The 23,041-nt window shown below is 40.5% G+C and overlaps 1 protein-coding gene across 6 annotated transcripts in view; it reads right to left on the bottom strand.

The window, feature by feature from the left end:
- Positions 1-517: 517 nt before the first annotated feature.
- LOC125764618 (pneumococcal serine-rich repeat protein-like) overlaps positions 518-23,041 on the bottom strand; it is a 46,240-nt gene continuing 23,716 nt past the window's right edge. For all 6 annotated transcript variants that reach the window (XM_049429030.1, XM_049429029.1, XM_049429031.1 and 3 more), the window contains exons 5-14: positions 22,117-22,283; positions 20,758-20,876; positions 19,807-19,960; positions 17,418-17,514; positions 17,165-17,292; positions 15,765-15,907; positions 15,227-15,349; positions 7,307-7,409; positions 6,492-6,706; positions 518-5,449 (exon numbers count right to left, since the gene is read on the bottom strand). In XM_049429030.1, coding sequence (XP_049284987.1) covers positions 5,126-5,449; positions 6,492-6,706; positions 7,307-7,409; positions 15,227-15,349; positions 15,765-15,907; positions 17,165-17,292; positions 17,418-17,514; positions 19,807-19,960; positions 20,758-20,876; positions 22,117-22,283 — 1,573 coding nt within the window. In that variant the 3' untranslated portion in view covers positions 518-5,125. The remainder of the gene's footprint in view (positions 5,450-6,491; positions 6,707-7,306; positions 7,410-15,226; positions 15,350-15,764; positions 15,908-17,164; positions 17,293-17,417; positions 17,515-19,806; positions 19,961-20,757; positions 20,877-22,116; positions 22,284-23,041) is intronic.

The raw sequence follows: 23,041 nt of genomic DNA, 5'->3' as shown, positions 1-23,041 counted from the left end.
ATTTGATATAATGCTTGCATTATTCAAAACATAAGTATCAGGGTGGTTCTGTAAGTAAGTTTTTGAAAAGTGTTGAAAAAGTAATTATCCCATTGAATCATTATCAGCATCACAATTGTAAAATTATTAAAAAAATACAAAAAATGCAATGAAGAATTCAAATTTAATGCTTTTGAAATGAAATTGTTTAGTAAACCTATTTGAAAAGTAGTTATAGGAAAAAAGTTATAGGAAAAATATCATCATAACAGGAGAAACAATAAATCAGGATGTATTTGCTTGTGTTTCTACTCAAGCTTCATGGTTATTTTCATCTTATCGTCGTGATGAAATGGGTATGTATAGCTACAAAAATTCAATGCTTTCAAAAATATTTTCTTTCAGCGATGAGCGAAGCTCAAGCTCAAAGTTTGGATTGAAAAGTGAGTCAAAAATATAAACTTGTGTACTCACCCCATGTTGATGCAAAATTTGTATTACAATTACTACTACAACGTTGCACACGTACACTGGCGGATAAATTTTATAACAATTTTCTTGTTTATTTTGTCACTGTCTTGTGTATTACTCATGCAATTAGAAGGTAAAGGTTGCTGGAGCATCGTCCACCACCCATCGCCTGTCGGTTGGTTGGTTTTATGTACGAATAAAATACTTGTCATGTACCTCTACATTATGCTATCGTCTGGCGCACCTTTGCGCTCATATTTTTTTTTTGCATGCTTTGCGATCTCTAACCTCACCTTAAACAGTTATTGGATGCAGTGTTTTGCACGAAAACGGAACGTAAAACATTATTACAAACAGCATTATGGTCACAGGTTGCAGATTTGGCAAAAAGGACGAGTTTTGATGTGCAACGAACTAGAAGCATATTGTTGAGCTTGATTTTGCTACCTCAATTGCTGTGTCCTGTGTCCATTGCTTCTTGCTCGGCGCGACACCCTGTGCGTGTCTCAAGTACCGAACCATTGAATATTTTATTAGCTAGCTTAAAAACCATCACCCACTCCGTACGGCTTCTGCTTCATCTTTGATTTTAAATCTGTTGCGCTTTTCTTATCGTTTTGCTCTTATCGCTCTGACAGTTTTATCAAGTGTTCTACAGAATAGTGACTGGAAGCTGGAATGGAGCACAAGCGTCCTTTTAAGCAATTAATTTACAATAGGAAAGCTAACAAATTAACAGTACTGCTACCACGTAAACACTTCAGTTCGAAAGAGTAATATTTTCCATTTTATTTAAGGAAAAGGTAGAAATTTAACAAATAAAACACCTGCTGTTTTTGATGCCATCTTAACAACATCATTAGTACTGACTTAATGGAATATAATATATGTAGTAGAATATAACTATCACGCTTATTATCATTTTGGAACGAAATCAAATAATGGAACCAATTTCCATTTCCTTAACTATAAACAAATACTTCCAGCTAATACGTACACTTACACTTTACCCCTCGCGTGTGTTGTTTCAATTGACAGCAGATCGAACTAAGGCTCGATGTACAACGAACACATCCAGCAGCATTGTATCGATTTCAAAACATCAGCTTCGCTCAAATACACTCATGCAGTAGAATGGACATAAAGCTTAATAAAATCAAAAACTTGCTCCAGCGGACGACTGCAATTTATCATTCATGGAGGGATTGTATGTATTTTTTAATACACACACACACACATACGCACACATACATACATACAACAGGTTGACATGGTTGTTGCAGTGTTTGCTTCCCTTGTAAGAAGCGTCGAAAACCAATGAAGCCATTTTGTGTTTGCATACACGTGGTTACTTAAAATGTGTCAATAGTGCATAAACCGCAACACACTTACATTCGAAGCATACACCTTGGCTACATTCAATATAGTCGGATGATATGTATGTATGTGTGGGTGTATGTGAGCATGTTGCTGCTGAGCCGATTCGCGTTAAGCTTTAAGATCCAACGCTTCAACCCAGGGTCAAACCGCGCAAACATACGTGGAGCAGCATTGGTAGGAAGGAGAGTTTCATTTTGTTGTCCATAAATTATTGCACACATGGTGGTACGCGTTTCCTTTCGTATTAGTACATTAGTTTGGCAATTTTGTTCCGTTGGCTTTGCTATGCGTGTGTCCTATGTGTGCGCGTGTTGTCTGTCTATTATCTACGATAAGATGTACATTTGATTAAATCTTCTATGCATGTTAGTCATGGAACGCAATGGATACTTAAAATACTGTTCCCAAACACTAGCATCTCGATGTAGGATACGCTTCTTTTGTTCTGCGAAGAACAACGTCGTTCCGTTTTCTTTTATGTTTTGTTCGCCTACGTTAAAAGCTCTATAAAGGAAGCTATGTTGTGACATGATTGAAGATTCGAAAAGGTTGTAAATTGTTTAGTGTTCTATTTCACTAGCTGGGAGAAAGCACCGGAGAGGACTGGCAAGTAGGGTATATGTTTGTTGCAATACGAGTAGCATTTACCAAAAGCACCTGTAACTGATTCATTACACATGTGGTCTTCTACCAATCATTGTTTGGGTTTTTTTGTTTGTTTGTTTTTCTACAATGCAAAGGAAACAATATCTATAAAGGCAGGTATGAATAGAATCATCGTTTCTTTATGTTCTTTCGCTAAACAATATGACCACCATGTGTTTGTTTTTTTTTTGTTCTACAACAAATCGGCTGCGACATTGTGTTTGTAGTTGATTAACCATCCAAATGAATTAAAGTTCGAATAAATGCACACAAACGTAAAAACGCAAACGCAACCCGGTCTACTGCGCTACTAGTTGCATCTCTATATAAATATGTTTCTGAACCAGCCTCAGCGTACCGTTCCATTGTTGCAGTGGGTTGCCCTCTATTTCTAGGTTGGGGTTCAGTGTTTTTTTTCAGCTTGCTCGCTTGGAAGAGTTCAGTTGTATGGTTTGTTTTGTAATAAAGTTTGAAATTTGTAAGTAATTTTATCATTCTCTTGATGTATGTTATTAGTTCGTGTTTTTTTCACTCATTGTCAAGTAACTGGTATTTTAGCTAAGATTTTGGTAGCTTGAGAAAAAGTCGTATTTATGTTTTTTTTTTTGTTTTGTTTTGCTGTGGTATTAAGATATCAATGAATTTTGCTTAGTTTTTGTTAGCCCTTTTGTCTATGCTTTCTCTTTTTCGAAATTATTACATGCTGGATAAAGTATCTCCATCAGCGTGCATTCTCACATATCGCTCTTGCGCTAAATTAACTTTCTTACTCTAATATATGCATCAAATGTTGCTACTTCGTTCAATGAGATTCAAAATATATTGGCACATTTTGTCCACCACACCACAGGACCGCACATTGCGGCGGTACGGACACATCGACGACGAACGTGTAAAGTAACATTTAGGTAACGATTAAACACAAACATTGCTGACGAACGAACAAATGTTACAATACCTATCGTTCTAAAATCTTTTTAAAACTCACATCTTCTTTGCATTTGCAAAAAAAAAACCATTGCCTGTCCGGTAATTTGTTTTTGCACTTTACCTGATACCTAGATGCATTTGTATCCTGTTTTTGTCCATTACAAAGAAAGATTACGGAAAGAAACGTTCCCGGAACGATCGTTCTGCAAACCTTCCCTTCAGCTTGTATTACGCGCTCTTAAATGCAATGATTTTTTCCCTTTTTTTGTGTCACTTTGCTTTCGAAGAATAGTTCCGTTTCGTGCTTCACTCACTTGTGACCTTTATTTTTGCAAACGCAAGAATGTTATCCTTCTTACCCATCTGCTGTGTTCAGTGCGCATCGATAGAAAAGAGGAAAATCCTCTGCAAAAAGGTTTTCTGCCGAAATACCCATCGCTAAAGAAGGTGCGTGAAAAGGAGGCTTCTTCGCTTGAAAGGATACTTCACCAAAGTCCGAGATGGTCCTCTGTCCTCAACATAAAATGCTAACCGGACCGAACGGATAGCAGCACTGGATGGCCTTTGGAGACACACGAAAGTTATTGGTTCGATGGCAAATCGACTATTCTCAAAGGAAACGGTAGACAAGTGCTGGTGAAATGTAGTTGTTTTACTTTACCCCCGTTCCGTCAAGATCATGTATTCGACAAAGTGACTTTTGCGTCGACCCCGACGTTCGGAGAAATTCCCTCGACTTATTCAGCATCAATTTATGTGCGGATGGTTATCGAAATTTATCTCACCAAATGCACAGTAGCCGTCCTTTTAGCTCTGTTTGCAATTTTTATTCTTATTTAAGCAATAGGTTTTGCGATACGGATCTTTAATTTCCGACCCTTTTGTAGTGATCATTTACGCGATGCAACGCGATAGTACATTAAAATTGCATCGTTCTGTTTCGCCTTTTGGAAGGTCTTACTGAGTAAACGCATAATCGAACATAATCATGAGCTTTCAACACATTTTTGCAGAAGTTTTTGCCGTCTTGCAATGGTATAAGGGAGAAAATTAGCAGCGATCATCACGTAACAAACACCAGCAATACAGTGGGATGGTAACATACAAGTGCCGTTCAAACAATGTAATTTTGCACTCACATATTTTTACGTTCGGGTAGCTATCGTAACACTAGTTCACATACGTTTACATGTCTCGTTGAAAAAGGCTTCCTAACATGCGGGCGGGGATCTTTGGAGGGAGTTTCATCAGTGATTTAATTAATTTTTAATGTTGTTTTTTTTCTTTTGTTCCAACAAACGTACGAGCGACTCACAATCTTATTTTGTCACGCTCACGCTACTAACGGAAACATTGTCATATCATATTGTACTTGAAAAATGCAGAACAAGAAACGGAACAAATAAGGTATCAATTACTTCCCCGTCAACTCGCTATTCATACTTACACAACTTCAATTGGCCATTATGGTGTCGGGTGCGAATGAGATTGTATGAGCAGGATCAAAGTGAATGCCTTTCGCATTCGTTAGTGTTGCTCAGCCAACCATCGTTTTCCCATCTGCAGCATCAGCAGCGGTTGCACCAACTCTCGCACCATATTACAAACCCCTCTATCTGACACGCATACACCTAGCAGGTGAACTCACCCAACACCCTCAACATCCCTCCAGCCGTTGAGAGGGAGGACGACATTTTTCCACCCGTTTCGCTCCTCATCATTACTGTATCAACGGAGCGTTCTGCGAGTCACCAAAGTCCACCGTGTAGTACATATCGTTCTCCAAATTCATCGGCAATGGTTTGTTGATTATCCGCTCCGGCTGGAGACCGGCGTATGAGTTGGGCAGCTGGTGTGCGTAATTGTAGTTCGGGTTTGTGTGGCTCTGGTGGTGGTGCGGTTGCTGCTGATGGCCTTTACCGCTGAGCCAGTGGCGATTGTTGCTGGCAGGCTTCGCACGGCGTCCAAACACGGGAATGAGCTGACGGTGCTTCGAGGCGAAATGTCGGTAGCTCTGGTGCACCTTGCAGTGACATGCGGTTACCTGGTGAGGAATGAAGGGAAAAGGTGTGAACCTGATTATATTTGTTCGCTGATAAGAGCGAGAACCATAAGCGAATGGAATGAATGTACGTTTTATTCTATTTGTGGATTGTTAAGATGTAACGCAAGTACATACTACTTGGTTTTAAAAAGTTGGTACGGAAAGTGGTGGCAATAGAATAAATATTTATGGTTTCAAATTTGAGTGCTAATTTTAATTAGCTTTTTTTAATTAAATCTAGAAAAATATGCAATGCGTTTATTTATTTTGCAAACAACTGATACAATGATTTTACAGTTTTACAACTTCAAATACAAGTTTTACAAGAAAAAACAATTCAATTAGTAATACAATTTAATGTGCGTTTTGCCTTGAATGTTGTAGTAAAAATATATAGCAAACGTCTTTCGCTAAAAATAAACTCCACTTCCTTTTCAAAAAGCCATCTTTCTACGTGTTTGTAACTCGTTAACATTGCGGTCACATTGAGTACCTTCATCAGAAACATCATTTATGATGGATCGAAATTTAAACCTTGCGAAACAAGGAACGTCAAACCTCACCTACAGCACATACTCAACTCAATATCAACGCACTTTGTTACAAACCATCATAATTTTCATTTCCCCCGAGAGAGACCGAAATGGAATTTAGGCCGGGTTGGGAAAACAAGTTTTTTCTCTCTGCTTGTTGCACGACGCTTGTTGTGGGCGGCTGCTTTGTAGCAAAGTTATTGACTTTTATCAGCAATCGATAGCTCGATAACTAATGAGCGATGGTGCTCGCGGAGTTCATGTTTGCGGTGCGCGTTCCAATGAGTAATAAATTGCTGTTTCCCACCACCGTGTGTCTGGTAGCAAATGGCAAAAATGCGATTGATGGAACGTGTCTCGAGGCGTTACGAACTGCCAACATTTGCCTCGCGCAGGAATGGGAACGGAGAATGACAACGAAGCAAAGGAAAACAGACAAAATAAAACCACACTTCCTAACGGAACAAAATAAAACCCGTGAGACAGACCAACCCGTGCTCGATACTTACCACGATGGCCACTATCAAAATGGCGGTAGCCAGCGTCCCGGCCGCAATGTACGCATTGTGTAGCTCGATGGCACTGTTGTGCTTGCCGGTATGTGCTACAACACCGTCGTCCCCGTACATCGTGCTGCCGCTAATGGCACGCAGTCCGTTCTGATTGGCCAGCGTATCGGACAGCATCTCGCTCGAGCTTACCATTGTATCGATGACGAAGTTTTCTGTGCGGAGGTTAAAGCGAACGTAATGATATCATAACACCCGTGAGATTAGGAAAGTTTTCTGCCCGTACGAGGCAAGGATGTGCGGATGCTACGATCCCGAAGAATTGCTACAGCCTTCGGGAAGGATTTGGAAAAAATCGACTCGAGAACTGAACGGGTCACTCGCAGAGCGCTCCGGCATACGAAGTGGCAACTGTTTAATTTCGCTCGGTGAAAGTTTCTTGAAAAATGGTTAACTTGCTTTCGGGGCGTAATCCACCAGGATAGCACTCCAATTTGTACGCTTCCCTATGAGAATTCACCTTCGATCCGGTGTGGGAAATGGGCAGAATATATTGTGAAAATCAATACACTATGGAGCATTGAAGTAACTGGCTACGGGTGCGTGTTTAAGTTGTTGTATTTGTTTTTTCGCTTGTTAAAAGATTATAAAAATGCAAATGCTGTCGAAAAACTGCCACTTGTCTACTTAAGACAATCTAGCAAACTTCATTAAAATGTAAGCACTTCTCATTCAATTGTTCAATTCTCGATCGATTGGCATCGTTTTTTTTAAAAAGGGATAATTTGCATTCACCGTGGAGCGTTGGCTCTTACCTTCACACATTTTGCCGGTAAATCCTGGACGACAGGCACAGTAGAACGATTCTTCCGTTGTCCAGCAGGTGCCACCATTGGCACAAGGGTTCACGTTGCACAGCTGTTGTAGATGGAACGAGTAAAAACGAGTATGTAAAAGGTTCGAAGTCAAATACGTGAGTGTGGCCGTGTGAGTTTTGTATCTCTATGCATACGGTTCAGCGGAATGACAGTGGCTTCCAATCTGGTCCCATATTTAATGGCCTGACAAAGGGTTTCGATCATCTGGTTTGCATTTTCTATGACCCTTCAAAAAGTGTATCCTGTATCCTCCCACCGTTCTGTTGATTGTCGGCAAAAGCCTGGGGGAAAATTCTCGGGTCCACTTAAAGTGGATATATGTTGAACTCATTGGATAGTAGGAAAAGATGGAATCGATAGATATCGTTCTCAAGGGTTTTGCTTGGTTGATTCCGGTTTCTGTTACATCCCTACCGTATGGTACGGTGATCGTTTCTCTGCATTTAACGCACCACTTGGTGCGTAGAGAATGACCATCATTAACTCGGGTGTGTTTTTAATCTGTTTGTGTCACATGTCTTATAGTATACTCAGGATTGTCCAATGTACTGCTTTCAAACTGATAACCCAGCATTGAGATACTATCGTTAATTTATAACATGGAATATGTCGAGAACATAGGGATTTCGTAAACACGTCCTGGTGAATGAAACAAGTATTTAATTATAGAACAAATATGTATATGCATCAATTAGATCATTCCATGTACTAAACCGACTTTACCACCAAAAGACTTGACCCAGAGAAAATGACAGTGTAATCTCCAAATATTTGCTAAAATTTAAGTCCACGGTGAATAGTTTGGATGTGCAAAGTGATATAAATTATCTAGTAAATCGATTCACCATTCAACAACTTTAAAATTAAATTTAGTATTATCAAGCTAATTCAGGAATGAAATGTCAGGGGTAGCAAAGAAATGGCCTGGTGGTTTAGTGGTAATGTCGTCTATTTTCACACGATACGACTGATACTAGAATTGAATCCGAACAGTACCTCTTAGCAAAAGCTATCCATTTACGTGCTAAAAATAAGTGTAATAAGATAGTATTCAGCACCCACGTGGTAATGCGTCGTTAGGCGACGAAGAAGTGAACTGAATTGCGTTATGCGTAGATAATTATTTCGTCTTGGTAACTACATTTTCATATTTTCGATAAATATATGCATTAGGATATCCGATCGTGCTATATTTTTAGTAAATATAAAAGTTATATAATTTATATATTAATGCGTAAAAATGTTATTATTTTTGCAATGCGATGTTATAGAAATATATTTAATATATTTTGAATGGATAAAAAATTAACAGTAGTTTTAGAATTAATTTTTTAAATATTTTTTTACACCAAAATCTATCTATGTTAATTACGTATATTTGAATAGAGAGAAGTTGTAATTTGTTACATTTGTTTGCTCTTTTAATTTAAAGTTATTTTTACCTCTGTCATGATCTCTTGTAAAGCCCATCACGATTTTTTATGCCTGATTCCATTGACTTAAAACCCACAAAACCCGACATAATGAAATGTTGACACACTTCGTTGCTACAGCAAAGCAAAAAAGTACACACATCTGTTGTCGTGGAGCAAAATAAATAAAAAAACAAGAATCCTTTTTAAATCCATGTTCTAACAATAAGAACAAAACCTCCACGCGTTTGATTTGTGTGTGCTCAGCATGTAAAGGGGGAACTTTAAGCTCCCACTGTGTTGCCAGCCGCATCAGTGGGATGAAAAAACTGAAACCGATTGAAAAACCATCAAACTTGAACAGTGCCGCACCGGAACTGGCGGATACATGTAGTCCGGATGCCTGGTGAGAAAGGCTTAAAAGAAAGAAAGAGCGAGATATTAATTGGTTCGACACCGATGGCAAACAATGTGTCAAACCAACTGAAAAAGCTGATTTCAATTCAGAAGAGCTTTAACGGTGATATACTATGGCAAACAGCACTCGGTTCATGTTTTCACAATCGGTTGCACTTTTTTGGTTTATTCATTCTTTTTTTATGTATTTGCGCTTTGAATGATCGGGTTTCACTTTGATCGGGATCGTAGAATGTAAAAGCCATGTTAATATATGTTTTCTCTGCCCGTTTGAATTGTGGGAATTTGCAAAATGAAATGTAGCACGTAATCGATGTAACTGGCAGTGGAGCAGAAGTACAAAGTATTATAATTCCGCAGGTTAGTTAACCTGGCAATACCATTTCCATGAAGATTACATTCGCTGCACGAAATGCGATCGGTGCAATAAATCATTCGTTGATGAAGATGGATTCATCAAATGTTGATTTGTATCACGTATCATGAAGATGAAAAACGTATGTGCTGAATTGTAATGCACAGTTCAAAGAAGCCAATCAAACAAATTGAATGGAACTTTCATGATAGCGTTATTTCCAACTCATTTTATACGGCTTTGGTTTAGCAAAATATGCAACGCAAACAAGATATTGCTCGCGGTGGAAACCAAACCGTGGCAAACTACTGTAACAATTAGTGACGGTCTTTTGCATAAACGATCGAGCACATGCAGTGTTAGGTTATTTTATGTGCTAATGCTTACAACGCACCATTTGTTTTGATTAACATCCCGGCCCATTGGAAGGAAAATCAAATTAGTACCATAATCTTATAATTTGCTTCAATAAAGTACAACACATTGATCCTTTCGAAACTTACTCATCCATACAGTGGAAAGGCCACCGCCACACACTGCCCGGCAAGCGGACGGAAATGGAAACATTCGCGAAAGAGAGAAAAACGATCAACCCCTGTCAGACGCAATCTAAATTCCTTCCAAGATGTTTTCATTCCTGCGTCGTTATATGGAGCGATGGTGAGAAAAAGAAAAAGCGATTGCCCAGATGGAGAAAAATTTCTTTCCATTTGTTTTCTGTTTATGTTATTCATTTTCCCTCCGACTTTGCTGTGTGCTTCTGCTGTGTGGCAGGAAAAAAAATAACCCGATAGGAAAGGAGTAGCTTACAAATAAGTTAAGGAAGCAACGAAAAAAAAACAACGTATTGAACATCTCGTAATTCCTGTTCTTTTTTCTCTATGTGTTAGTTCCAGTTTCCTACGTCGCACGGTGAAAGCGACAACCGGTGGGAGAAAAAAGAAACGGAATTTCACCATCCGGAAGGCCACAACAGCACATAGCATCGACAAGTTTATCGAATCGAAGAAAATACGACATCAAGTCATAGTACCTGACAGGCGTCGCCTAGCACAAAAAAAGCAGATGATACTGATGACGATGTCGAAGTGGATGACGATGATGACGTTGGTGAGCAAAGTGACAGTTCGGGAAGGGTTTTTGGCATGACAATCGACACTGGAATGCTATGCGGTACGGAACACTGGCGAAACGGAACGAAACCGTCCGAGAACGATGAAAGAACGGCGAGACTAAAGCTTTTGCGATGCATACAAATATGAAAGTTATATCTGATTTATTCGATGCCGAAGTATGTTAGCATCGGCAAACTGTGAGTTGTTTATCGTACGAGCAGTACGAGGCTTTCGGGTATGTCGAACATGCTTCGGCCACGAGCGAGAGGCGAATACGGAAAGAGGACACAACGTGGGACACGCTACCACTTTCGCAAGCGCAAAATCAATACAGATTAAATCTCCTCCGGGAGTGCTGAAGCGAAGAAAAATATCGCATCACAGGGTCGTGCAAAGTGGTAAACAGTGCTATGTTGGTTGCCGTGCTGTATGCAAGAATTTGTATTGCAACGATCCTCACGAAGCACGTGGAACGTAGCAACCAAATCCCTTGACAAGGGTATATTACATTTTTATTTTGTCTCCCAGTTTCCTCTGTAGATGTATCGCAGCATACACTCGAATGGCCATCGAACCGATTTGATGGAGATGAAACAAGATTCCACAGTTTCGGCATGCAAATGATGCCGCATAAAAATCGCATGTATGACCGAACACGAGCACACATCTCACCTGCCCTGAGATCAAGAGCATTAGAAGGTGAACTGGAATGTTCAAAAGGTTCTTGTTGAAGGTACAATAGACTCACTCGTAGTGAACTGGTTTCTACAGATCTATCAAATGTTTGTGTTGCATTGAAATGGTTAGCGATTTTTTGTGATATATTTTTCAAGAGAATTGCTCAACTTATGAAATATGAAATAAATTCCACGAGTTATTCTAGAATTACTATAAAGTACTTTATGAGAAAATTCACTGATGCATAGATACAACGAAGATATAACTTATCTACGCCCCTTAAAATCTCAGGCGAATCTGCGCTTGTCTCGCACATAAAATACGGCGTGAATAAAGCTATTTTTCCATCTGTCTGTGAAGTCCATACGAAAAATATATGTTTATGTAGTACGCGCTAAGAATTTCAACTCCCATTACCGCACATACACAGGCAAAAATGCGACTGAGCGAGCATGTAGGAAAATTCATTAAATATTTACATCACTGCTTTGCACGCTTTTCATCTTCAATCTTACAGCACAAAATCCTTGCTTGTGTTACTAAATGTCATTCAATGCCCTCATATGCCTCAAATCGTGTATTCACAGATTATTTAATCAACATATTGTGATGGATATTCACCACAAAGCTCGGTTTACAAAGACTTCAATTTCCAAGGTCTTTCTTGCTAGTGTGCGCGAAGGTGAAAGATGAGCACTGTCACACAATTCAGTAGCTGTATTAACTTTAAAATTAACACCATCATAAATTATTTGTCGTTCATCGTTTTATGAGCAAAACACATTCCTTTCATTGAAACGATTGAAATTCTAGCCATGTCGCTTGATCCAGTCCTACCGTGTGCAAAAGGGCACACTTTTGAAGTGGGTTTTACCAAGGAAAAGGTTGATTTTCCGCCTGTTTCTCTGGGGTTATCAAAAAGCAATAGCGAAACACAGGAGGTGAAACATAGGGTTTTATTTTTCTCTTTCGATCAAAATGATCCCGAAAGCAAGAAAAACATTCACAACCTCAAAGTCCAACCTTTCACAAACGAAGCGGTGTAAGAAAGCGTAGGATCTAGGAAAAAAAGTTGCGTATTCTAGAAGACGAGATGAATTGAAACACACGACAAATGGGAAAGCTTCTGGTCGTTCGGAAGAAAGGTTTTAGCCGTTCCCTGGCTGAGAAGTATACCCGGTACGGGGTGTTGGTGAACGAAAAAAAAACGGTACGGAACAAGCTTCCACAGAAGAATAACAGGCCTCGGAAAATCTTTTTTGTGTGATGCTGGTTTACGACACAAAGAGAACAATATATCTCACGGATAGGCGAAATATTTTCTCCCATTTAGGACGAAAAGTTGAGTCGCCGGGTAATACCGGTGGCCCGGCTGGTTGGGCTAAATGGATGCTGAAAATGGATGGCTGGTAAGTTTCGTTGCGCGACCGAATCGGGACGTGAAGGTGACGGATGAGAAAGTCCAAACAATCGAACCAAACCGGCAGGACAGGACCACCGACCAACTACAACAACACGAAACGGTTTTATCACAAAAAACACGGAAACGCAACGGAGCGCCTGGAGGTGGTGGTCAGAACCAGAACAAGCAAGAGCAGGCAGAAAAACAACGCCGTGTGCAGGAGCAGGAAGAAAAAGCCAGTCAAATAACGAAAATAAGTGATTCCCATTTCCAGGTCCCTGGGTAAGCTGATTTATGTTTTAATCCTTTTTTCCGTTTCTACGCCCCTACAGCCTTGGGTTGGGTTTGGTAGAAGCTTCGGGAAATGAAAATGCCATCGATGGGTTCAGGGCGGCAATAGTGAAGACACGAACAAAAAAAAAGGTGAAAACGAATAACCGAGATGAGGCGCGATGGAAGGCACAAAAAAGCGGACCCGATGAAAATGGCCACAGCGGTTGACTGCCGCACGGATAAGTCATCCGCACTCATTCAATGATTTGATTTGTAGCACGGTCGGTTGACGGCTTGGGTACGCCTGGCCGGTTTGCGGATTGAACCTTTGATTCTCGTCCATTCCATTCTGACCATGAGTCGAACGAGCGGTGAACTAGTGTTTTACTTCGCTGGCAGTTTTCGACTGAATCAATAGAAGCTTTGCGGTTACACCTGCAACCAGAAAGGTTGATGAAAAGAGATTCTAAGCACAGATGCAGCACAGTTTGTTCGAGCATCTGTATACCATATAACGTTCACAAACAAGAAATAAAAACGTTTCCACAGCTACACGTGCACGGATACGCTTGATGCAGCGGATTAAATTAACAACAAAGTCATTTAAGTTTAAATGGAGGCGCCCAGCCGTTCACTCTTTAAAGCTCGGCTGCCCGCGAATCTGTGCGGCGTTGAAGTCATGAATTTTAATTAGTTTTCAGTTGATTTCGTATGAAGATATAGGATCATAATTATGCTACCCACTACTTCTACCGACATACTGCGGAACCCATCAACATTCCCCTCAACCCGGAGAATGTTGTTCCAAGAAATGTAGTGATGCAATCGGCACCGAACCATGAACAGCGGACGCAAAAGTTGGTGCAAAAAGAAAAAAACAGCAAAATGGCGCCACCAGTACGATGTAAATGCAAGCGACTGCAAGCGGTGCACTGTTCCGATCTCGTAATAGCGGATAACACGCCACATAAATCAAACTAAATGACAAGATAATAGAGTGTAGAAGGAAATTTGATGAAAGAGACGAACATAGATGAAACCGGAACATTCGAGCATTACTGGTCCACTATTTGGCTAATGTGAAGCTATAGTAGAAATTTCTGGGAAATTCCCCAAACTTGCTCGAAAGTTTTCTCCATTCAGCGACGGTATCCGGAAACCTATCTTTGCCATAGGATATCCCAAGATGTTGCATCAACAAATGGAATACTTTGCCCGTCGGGAAAAGTTGTTGCATCACATGCGGAGGAACTTTATGGGTTTTTATTTTTCGCATGTTGCATTAAAAAATCGACTCCATTACAGTAGTTGACGATGAAAGCAATTGTTGAAATTGATATGAGTTTAAGGAAAAGAAATCCTAGCGTACATTATTACATTTTTAATACATTCTTTAAATAAGATTTACAATCAACACATTTAAAAGTTTAATAAAAACCGTTTCAACAAATTTTTGAAGATATTTCAAATTTTCAACTGTTACCGACACTCAACTGACGACTAACAAATGTACAGAGAAAAAAATAAAAAAGTATTTCTAACGCGAACCAGATATTCTTTACACAACTTAGTAATATTTGTGTTAAGTTTTAATTTTTAAATAAACTTCTCTTTGTTCAATGGGAAAATAGTGAAAATTGTTCGGAAATCGCTTAAAAAATCAAACGTATACCATTTTGGAAAAAATTAAAATTTTCAAAATCCGCACTTACGAGTACTTATTTATGTATCATCTATAAGAATGATCTCAAATTTTGTAGTTGTTTTGTCACAACAGTCCAATGAAAGTCCAGTAAAAATGTCAATTCTTTGTTTTTTTATATTCTTTTAACTTACTCCGATACGAATAAACATTCAAATGAACACGTTAGGCATTCAATAAATGAACATATTTTTCTTAAAAACCCTGAAAATTCCCTTTTTTAGTTTCTGAGAGTATACATATTCCTCCTGTACCTGTACGTGTGGACCTCTAGGAAATGTTGCAGCCCAATTAGCAGATTTGGAACTTAATTCCACATTCTTGAGTCATGTATGCAATTCCCCAGAAATCTAATATCTCATCTGATGAAATATTTGGTCAAATATTATTACCTCAATGGATTTGAGAAACACATTAAAATCTTACTAATCATCCTACCTGAAAAGCTGACGGAAATGTCGAGCGCTGAACCTTAGCAATAATTCAACATCATTTATACATACCGTTCGTGGAACTTGATTGCAATCCGGACCGTTCCGTCCGCCAGGACATTCGCAGGTGAAATCATCGCCATGGTCGATGCATCGATGGCCATCCGGGCAAGGATCGTTGGCACAAAAATCAACCTGCAAATAATGAGTACATCATTAGTGTTGTAAATCGAACGTGAAGGTTTTACAAAGCATTGGAAAGACATTTCTATCGAGCCCGGTGACAACATTTGTCGATTTCAGGTTGCCCTTGGCAGAGCGAGGAACAATTAAAATCTTCTGCACAATTAATTCTGGCCGTCATCGGTTGGTTGGTATAATTTAAAATAAGTTTCACAGTACGGAGCAGTTGCTTTCCACTTTTATCGCTACCGGAAAACGTGCAACACATGGCAACCCATAACGGTGCACTCGGTAAATGATTGCTGCTCATTTTCATTCCAGCTAAATCTGTGCAGCTCAACACGGCACTCGCTATGTTCCGGTGTGTCGATAGACGGTTAGATTTGTGCAGAACACTACAGTCGACAGCGATCGGTGTCAAGCTTACCTTAATATGACATCGTTTGCCCGTGTAGCCTCGGGTACATTTGCACGAGAATCCACCGATATTGTCGATGCATTGGCCGCCATTGATGCATGGATTGGACTCACATTCGTTGTATTCAAAGTTGCACAGCTCTCCGGAGAATCCTGCCAAGGTGGAAGAAATCGTGTGTCAGCAAGGAAGGTTAACAGTGCATACGGTACAAGCTACGAATGAAAAGGGCTCATAACGTTAATGTGCCATGCAAATGAATAATTGGTACGGCTCCGGGGCTCTGGTGTAGACGAGTTTCTTTGATTGGGTAAGCGAACTTAAGTGTTTTTGAATCGTTCGCCTTCTATTAATGTGAGGTTGTTCATACAGCATCATCGCTCATGGTACATTTCGAACGATGTACGCATTTTTGCAAATTCGATGCTGTATTATTATTAGAAAATTTCTCATTCACAATTCATTAACTAACATGAGTTGAAGTTCGAAATTGATTTTCACAACTTAAAAGCTCTCCTAATTAGAATTCTCAACCATACTCTAACTCCAATCTTCCCGATGAACGTGTTTCCTTGCATAATTGTAAATAATTTACACGCTTTTAGCCGCGAACCTTTAATAATTCACTATACATTTGCTTCAATTATCACTCGTTCATGATTGCACCGTGTGCATTTTTTTAGATGCAGATTACATGCGAAGATCGATTTTCTTATCACGAGATAGAAATTAAATTGCACATACTTATTCGTGTGCACGAGTTCAGGATTTACTTCCACGACACCACCAAGATCGAAGCTTAAAATGATGTTCGAACCGTTGCCGTACCAGATTTCTCGGAGATTGCAGCGCACGGAGCTTATATTGCGAAACGGTGCAGAACCATAATTTCACGTCAATAACATCAATTTATTTTCCATCACAAGCAAATTGAATTATTTTCCCCACAGACTTCCATTTCTGTGGGTAGCCGCGGACAACTATCGGGTGCCGACGTATTTGTGAGTATACGGTGAGCACTATCACCGCCTGCGGCACTTCACTCTGGGACGACTGTTGAGAACGTTGACTTTCCATTTTCCCGGTCCCTTGTGGGCTTTTCCTACGGCGAGTTAGGAAAAACTATGTTTTGATATAATGCCATCCCACCGACGCCGTATGCTTGTGCATCTTTTTTAACCATTATTTTATCCTGCCAAATGTCAGAGTGGTTGGAACGTGGAGTCTTCTATATTTTCGGTAGCCAATCTGTTATATACTCTACGAAAAAATGCATGATGGCATGCTTCTATTACAGAAGCGACCACTACTGGATCTGTTATGCGAAACATTGAAATAATGTTAACGCCAAACCATCCCAAACAGGGACATTGTTTGAGAGTGTTACGTTACACGTAGATAAGCTTACATACCTGGTTGACAGAAGCAACGGAAACCATCCTCCTGATCGACACAGATACCATGCACACAGGGTGACGATTCGCATTCGTTCAAGTTGTGCTGGCACAGAGGCCCTGTATAGCCGGAAGTACAATCACATCTAAGGAAGAGACATGAGCCAACGAATAGCTGATTAGTGTGGTGCACGTTCCTGATATGACGTTATGCTAATTGGGTTGAAGGCTTTCGATGATGTATTTGCACATTGGGACATGGCATACTAACCTGAAATGTGTCGAATTTCCAACACAGGTACCACCGTTCAGGCATTGCGATGGATTGCATGGATCCGACTCGAATTGACAGTTTTTACCTGTGTAGCCTGTAGGAAAGAAACATCGGAAAAGTTAAAAAAGAGGCCATTGAAACACGATTTAAAAACCACAGCCGAACAAAAATGGGTTGGAAATGAAAAACATTTGCAAAACAAGAGAGTGTTTAGAGAGAGAGAGAGAGAGAGAGAGAGATAGAGAGAGAGAGAGAGAGAAAGAGAGAAAGAGCGAGAGATGTTATAAACCTATTCCAGTTATACGAGCTGACCTATTGACTTCTGGACTTCACCTTAACAGGCTGCAAATGTAAATACACACATCAAAATTGGACTGTTCGAATACATCCATCAAACGGTGTATGCAGTTCAGAATGGATGTTGAGGAATTGTGTCTGCTGTCGTATGACGACGTGAAGGACCGTAGCAAACGGAATATAGTATCATGGGTCGTAAAATATTCAAATGGGACCCACATAAAAACCGAAACAATTCTAACAGCCGCAAACCTCAAAAGCAGTCAAAGCACCTCGAAAAAAAAAGCGCGTCCCGGGTTCAATATTTTATCGATACGCGCTGTTCAGGTCAGGTTGACTCTTTCGATTCGGTGATGTATCGTCGTCAGGATTCGGGAAAGAGAACACACAACAACACAACAAAAAACATGAACGAAAGCAATTCGACCCTTTATCACCTCTTCCTCCCCTTTCAAACGTAGTTATTCGTCCACACCAATAGAAAGCAAAGGAAAGTGGGGAAAAATCGCCCCAATGCTGGAAGCAAAGCAAACGCAAATGCAAATAAAACGCGCAGCGATATAAATTTTTATGTGATCCTGATTTTCGTCTCGTTTCTCGCGGCACAGAACGGAAATAAAATAGAAAAAAAATACCAAAACAAAACAAACATAACAAGAAACTCATTGGCAGCAACAACAGCAGCTGAGTTAACGGCACACAGTCTAGGGTGCGATCAGGATTTGTTTGCAATTGCGAAACGCCAAACACCGGCACATAAAGAGCGGGATTAGGCATTAAGCTTGTTTTACTTTTATTTATGCACACATTTGTTTGTTTGTTGTTGCCCTGCGTAGTTGCATTGTTCGTCGCGAGAACACGCGTCGCGTTGCGCCTAAAGGAAGGAGAGCTTTTACGAAATCGTTTTTCGAAAAATAGTGTTCGCCTTTTGATGTACGGATGGTGGCGCGATAATGCTGCACGCTAACCCGATGCAAATTGAGATTGTTATTGTGCGGTGATTGTGGCAATAAATGTTTCGCGCAAGTGTGGTCATGCATCGGTCATGATCGTTTGGCCGAAAGACCACGGGTGAGCAGATCGATTTGGGGATGTTTTATTTGAACAATGGGGCTACCATTTTAGTGGCCCACCAGTCATTCCAAGCTATCGTCGCAAGGATGTACGTGACTTGATGCGCTGTTGTGAATATAGGCACAATCGGTACGATTTGCACACGATGGTGAAATTTTTGTATGCAACAATAGTTGCAGTTAAATATTGTTCATTAGCATAATTTGTTTGTTTTCAATAGAATCAGTTGGTGATATATTTTATTGTTATTTGCTATCTGAGCCCCCAAACCTAGCTTTGCTTCTAAAATTATGTTTTATAACGAAATGTTTAGTCTTCTCTTATTCAATGCTTCCTTAATAACGCTTGACATTTATTGTTGAAAAATTCAGTATGAAAATGCAATAAATTTTGTATAATAGATTATCGAAAAACATTTAATTCACGATCCGTGTCGATAAGAAACCTTCTCAAAGGTTCTAGCTGTAGTAACACTTCATTTGTGGTTTAACACATTAGTGAAAGCGCGGTGAAGTAACTAAGTGGATGTAAACTCCTGCTTTGTTTCTGTTGTTGGTCCGTGCACCAAACTTTAAATCAGCGTTCTTGACTTCCCTTCAATTGTCGGTGGTGGTTTCAGATAGATCACAATTACAGGATACAAGATTTAAGTTCTTTTTCTTTTCTTTAAGCTTAAAAAGGACTGGCATTTCTGGGTTTCCTTTACACGATTAACCCGTAGCAAGATAGTGAGTCCCTGCTCGTGTCCTGTCGTGTGGAACCGGCGTCGTTTATCACATGCAGTCGCTCATTCTCTACAAGTGTGAGTTATTACAAGAATGTTAAATATTAAATTAATGCCAAAATAGTAAAACCATACTATTTAATAGAATAATAAAAGATGAATTTAAAAACATACATCATGTAGCCTCTCTTATAGTAAATGTTATTCATTGGATTGTGGCTTTATTGTTACCAAAAGCTAGCAGAAATACATTTTAAAAAATTCTCAAATAACTGAAACTTCACCACTTACCGTACGGGCAGAGACACTGATAAGCGTTGCCTTCGTGTCCTTGTGACAAATCGACGCAAATTCCGTTGTTCGTGCAGGGTGATGGGCTGCAGGCATCAATCTCCTCACAATGTGTGCCGGCAAATCCGCTGCAGCATTGGCATTCGTATCCCTCCTTCAAGCGCAATAGCAGCAAACAATTGGGGCGGATGAAAAACGACACACACACAGGAGGAAAAAACACAGAGAAAAGTCAAAGTGTGAGAAATCAATAGAAAATGCAACAATGGAACGTTATTTTCCTGTTTCCCGCATCGCCCGAACACTCGAATGGAAAGAATTTTGCAAAACGATGATGCTACAACGGATGAAACCATGCAACGTGCTGACGCCCCCGATCTGCATTATCGCCCTCCGTCAAAGCATTTCCATCAACGGCCACAGCAGCATCAGCAATGGCATTATCATCATCATTACCATGACAAATGCGGTAACATCTCGCTGGCATAGACTTGGGGATAGCGTCCGGCACTCGATGGGCGAGTTGGTAAGGACTCGGTGAACGCGCACAGTGGCTCAGCGACGGGCATAAAATGTGCTTAATGCTTTACCATCCTCCGCATCGGGTACGACAATCCTCCATTAATGAGGTCACTATTTCATTTCGGCCCATCCGGAACGACGTACACAGGCGGTGCTGCGCATTCGGGCGTCATCGGTTTCCGGTCATGGTCAACGGGCATAATAAACGTTGATGAGCTGCTGGATTGATTCGAACTCACGCTAATGCCACATTTGTGTGTTAGTGTGTGTGTGTTTTTTTTGTTACGCGAGAGAATTTGTCGTCGGATGATGGCCAGTATGTGAACCATTTTGGAATGGTATTTTTTCCTTATTTCGCGAAATAATCATTGCAAACTGGAAGATGCTGCCCATTCGAGAATGACAAGTGACATCAGCACATTAACTTACCATGGAATTGTTCGAGTAGCATACACCCTTTCCGGAGCAGTCAGCATTTTCGCCACAATTGTCGGACTTCACGGTCACCTTCAGACGGACACACTGTTGGCCCCACTGCTCGGAGACGACTGAAAAGGAAGAAAGGAACAGCCGTTGTAATGGTCACCGATTGGCGTAGTTTGACAATGCTTTGAACCAAAACCAACTCGACGCAGTTAAAGCTGAAGGGTTCGGTTAGGGTTCACCCCGTGATTATGAGCTCGTCTGAAATGACAATGCCTTTTCATGCTGGCAGAGTTTATCGATTGGAAATATTGTCCGGAAGGAAATATTGAGTTGCAACAAATGCAATGATTATAATTGTAAATTCTAACCATTCCTACCAATAGGCGAATCAGTAAAATTTTCATGTTGTTTACAGATTTTAGGTAGACTATAAATTTGAATATTCATATACTAATATATCCCAGACCCGAAAAAACTTGTAGAGTCGACTTCTTTGCTCGTAATGTGTATAGCTTTTCATGCGAAGAAACTCAAAACAAAATTGTTAAACGCAGTGTTTTCAGTGTATTTTATGCACATTAAATTTTTAATCTAAGCTATTTTTTTCGTAATAATTCCGTTTCTTAAGGACAGTTTTAAATTTTATTTTTTACATCAAATTTGTTTTTAAAGTTCATAAGCACAATAAATATGATAATTAAGAATGTTTCTTCTGTTTTGATTTCCACCTAATGATCCGTAAAACTAGGTTGGAAAGTATCGACAAACAAGGGACAAAAAGTTTTATCTGTTACCGAAGGTCTTACGACGCAGCCCAGTTACTTCTTCACACTACGTAATGATGATTCTATTATCAAATTAACGATATTCATTCGTGTCACGTAAGCTACCTTTGCTGTTGTCGAAGCCCAAAATGTGTTCGAACAAGATAAAAATACCGTTGCTGAGCCCATGCTTCAGGCTAATCGGTTTTTCCCGGCTAACGGACACCGATGTTTCACTGCTTATTTTCTGCTTCCGAAGCAAAATGGCTGTATCGGAACATCTCCAAGTGCCGGATACCGACCAAGTACGCCGACAAGTTTTCGTTACGGAAACGATCCCGGTAACCTTTCGAGACCTTTCCGCTTCTAGCGGACACCCAAGAAAAACCGCCATCATTCTCCGAATCAGACGGGTATGGTGAAGAGAGTGGGAAGACCAAAAAAAAAGGGAACGTAACGACTCCAAATCGTTGAAAGTGAGTCCGGATTGGCCTGCGGTATCGCACCCGCAAAGGGTCCAACTAATGAGACGCACACCCCAAAATCGGCACCCGTTTGCTGGAAGGCGCGAAAGAAACATGAGATAGATCTTACTTACCAATTAGTAGATTAATTCCCTCCGTCAGATCCTTGTCGTAAAGGGTGACCAGCTTCTTGCCGTCGGCCACCAGCGGTGTGATGTCGAGCAGGACGCCTTCGGTAATGTCGCAGTTCTCGTGCCCGAGCCGGGTAACTTGATAAACGGCAGTGGTCGTGTGATGGGCGCTGATTTTAATTAAAAAGGTGGACAGAAACAGTGGCATGAAAAAATGAAAACGGGAAACGGCCAGTGGCGGTACGGTAAGGCAATGATCGTGGTGGGAAAAGGGAAAAGAAAAATGATGATTTATTTCGTGTGCAACGCGCTGGAAAATGGTAAGATGCTACGGCCTTGTACGACGAGTCGTACCGACCGGATACATTACGGGCTTCCGGTGAGGGATGTGAAAATGAGCGTAACCACTTGCAATAAATGACGCTTATAGTTAAAGCGCGGAGGAGACGCAGAGGGAAGTTGGGTATCGGTTTTAAAACTGGTATGGCTATCGGATTACCTCGTGTGCACAATGCTCGGAACACTTAAAACTGGGACCGAAAACCCCTGCAGCTCAGTTACGATGAGCATTTGTTCATCGGTTGCTCACGGTGGATGGATTGCTAGGCCAAACTTATCACGTACGACCACAGTGGCAAAAGCTGACGAGATGAAAGCCATCGAGCTGGTGGCTATATATGCACTCAATTTTTTCGGAACTAATTTCGTCATCCTCCATTTAATATGCGCTCCAAAAAGGTACGTGGTAATGCTTTAGAGGCATTTGCCTGGAAATACGATTGCTGAGCTTAATTTTGATGTGGTGCGTAGTTTTTGCGATGCTTCCAGATAATTAACTCGAGGTATGTAATGAAATCTGGCCGCGTTCACTACTGAAAACAGGTAGTGAAACGCAAGCACCTTGAGAAGCGCTGTGGAGCGATCGTTG

The sequence above is a fragment of the Anopheles funestus genome, chromosome 2RL (genome assembly GCF_943734845.2).
Source record: "Anopheles funestus chromosome 2RL, idAnoFuneDA-416_04, whole genome shotgun sequence".
NCBI classification, from domain to species: domain Eukaryota; kingdom Metazoa; phylum Arthropoda; class Insecta; order Diptera; family Culicidae; genus Anopheles; species Anopheles funestus.
The sequence above is the reverse complement of the archived record's forward strand: the minus strand, read 5'-3'. Positions and strand labels throughout refer to the sequence as shown.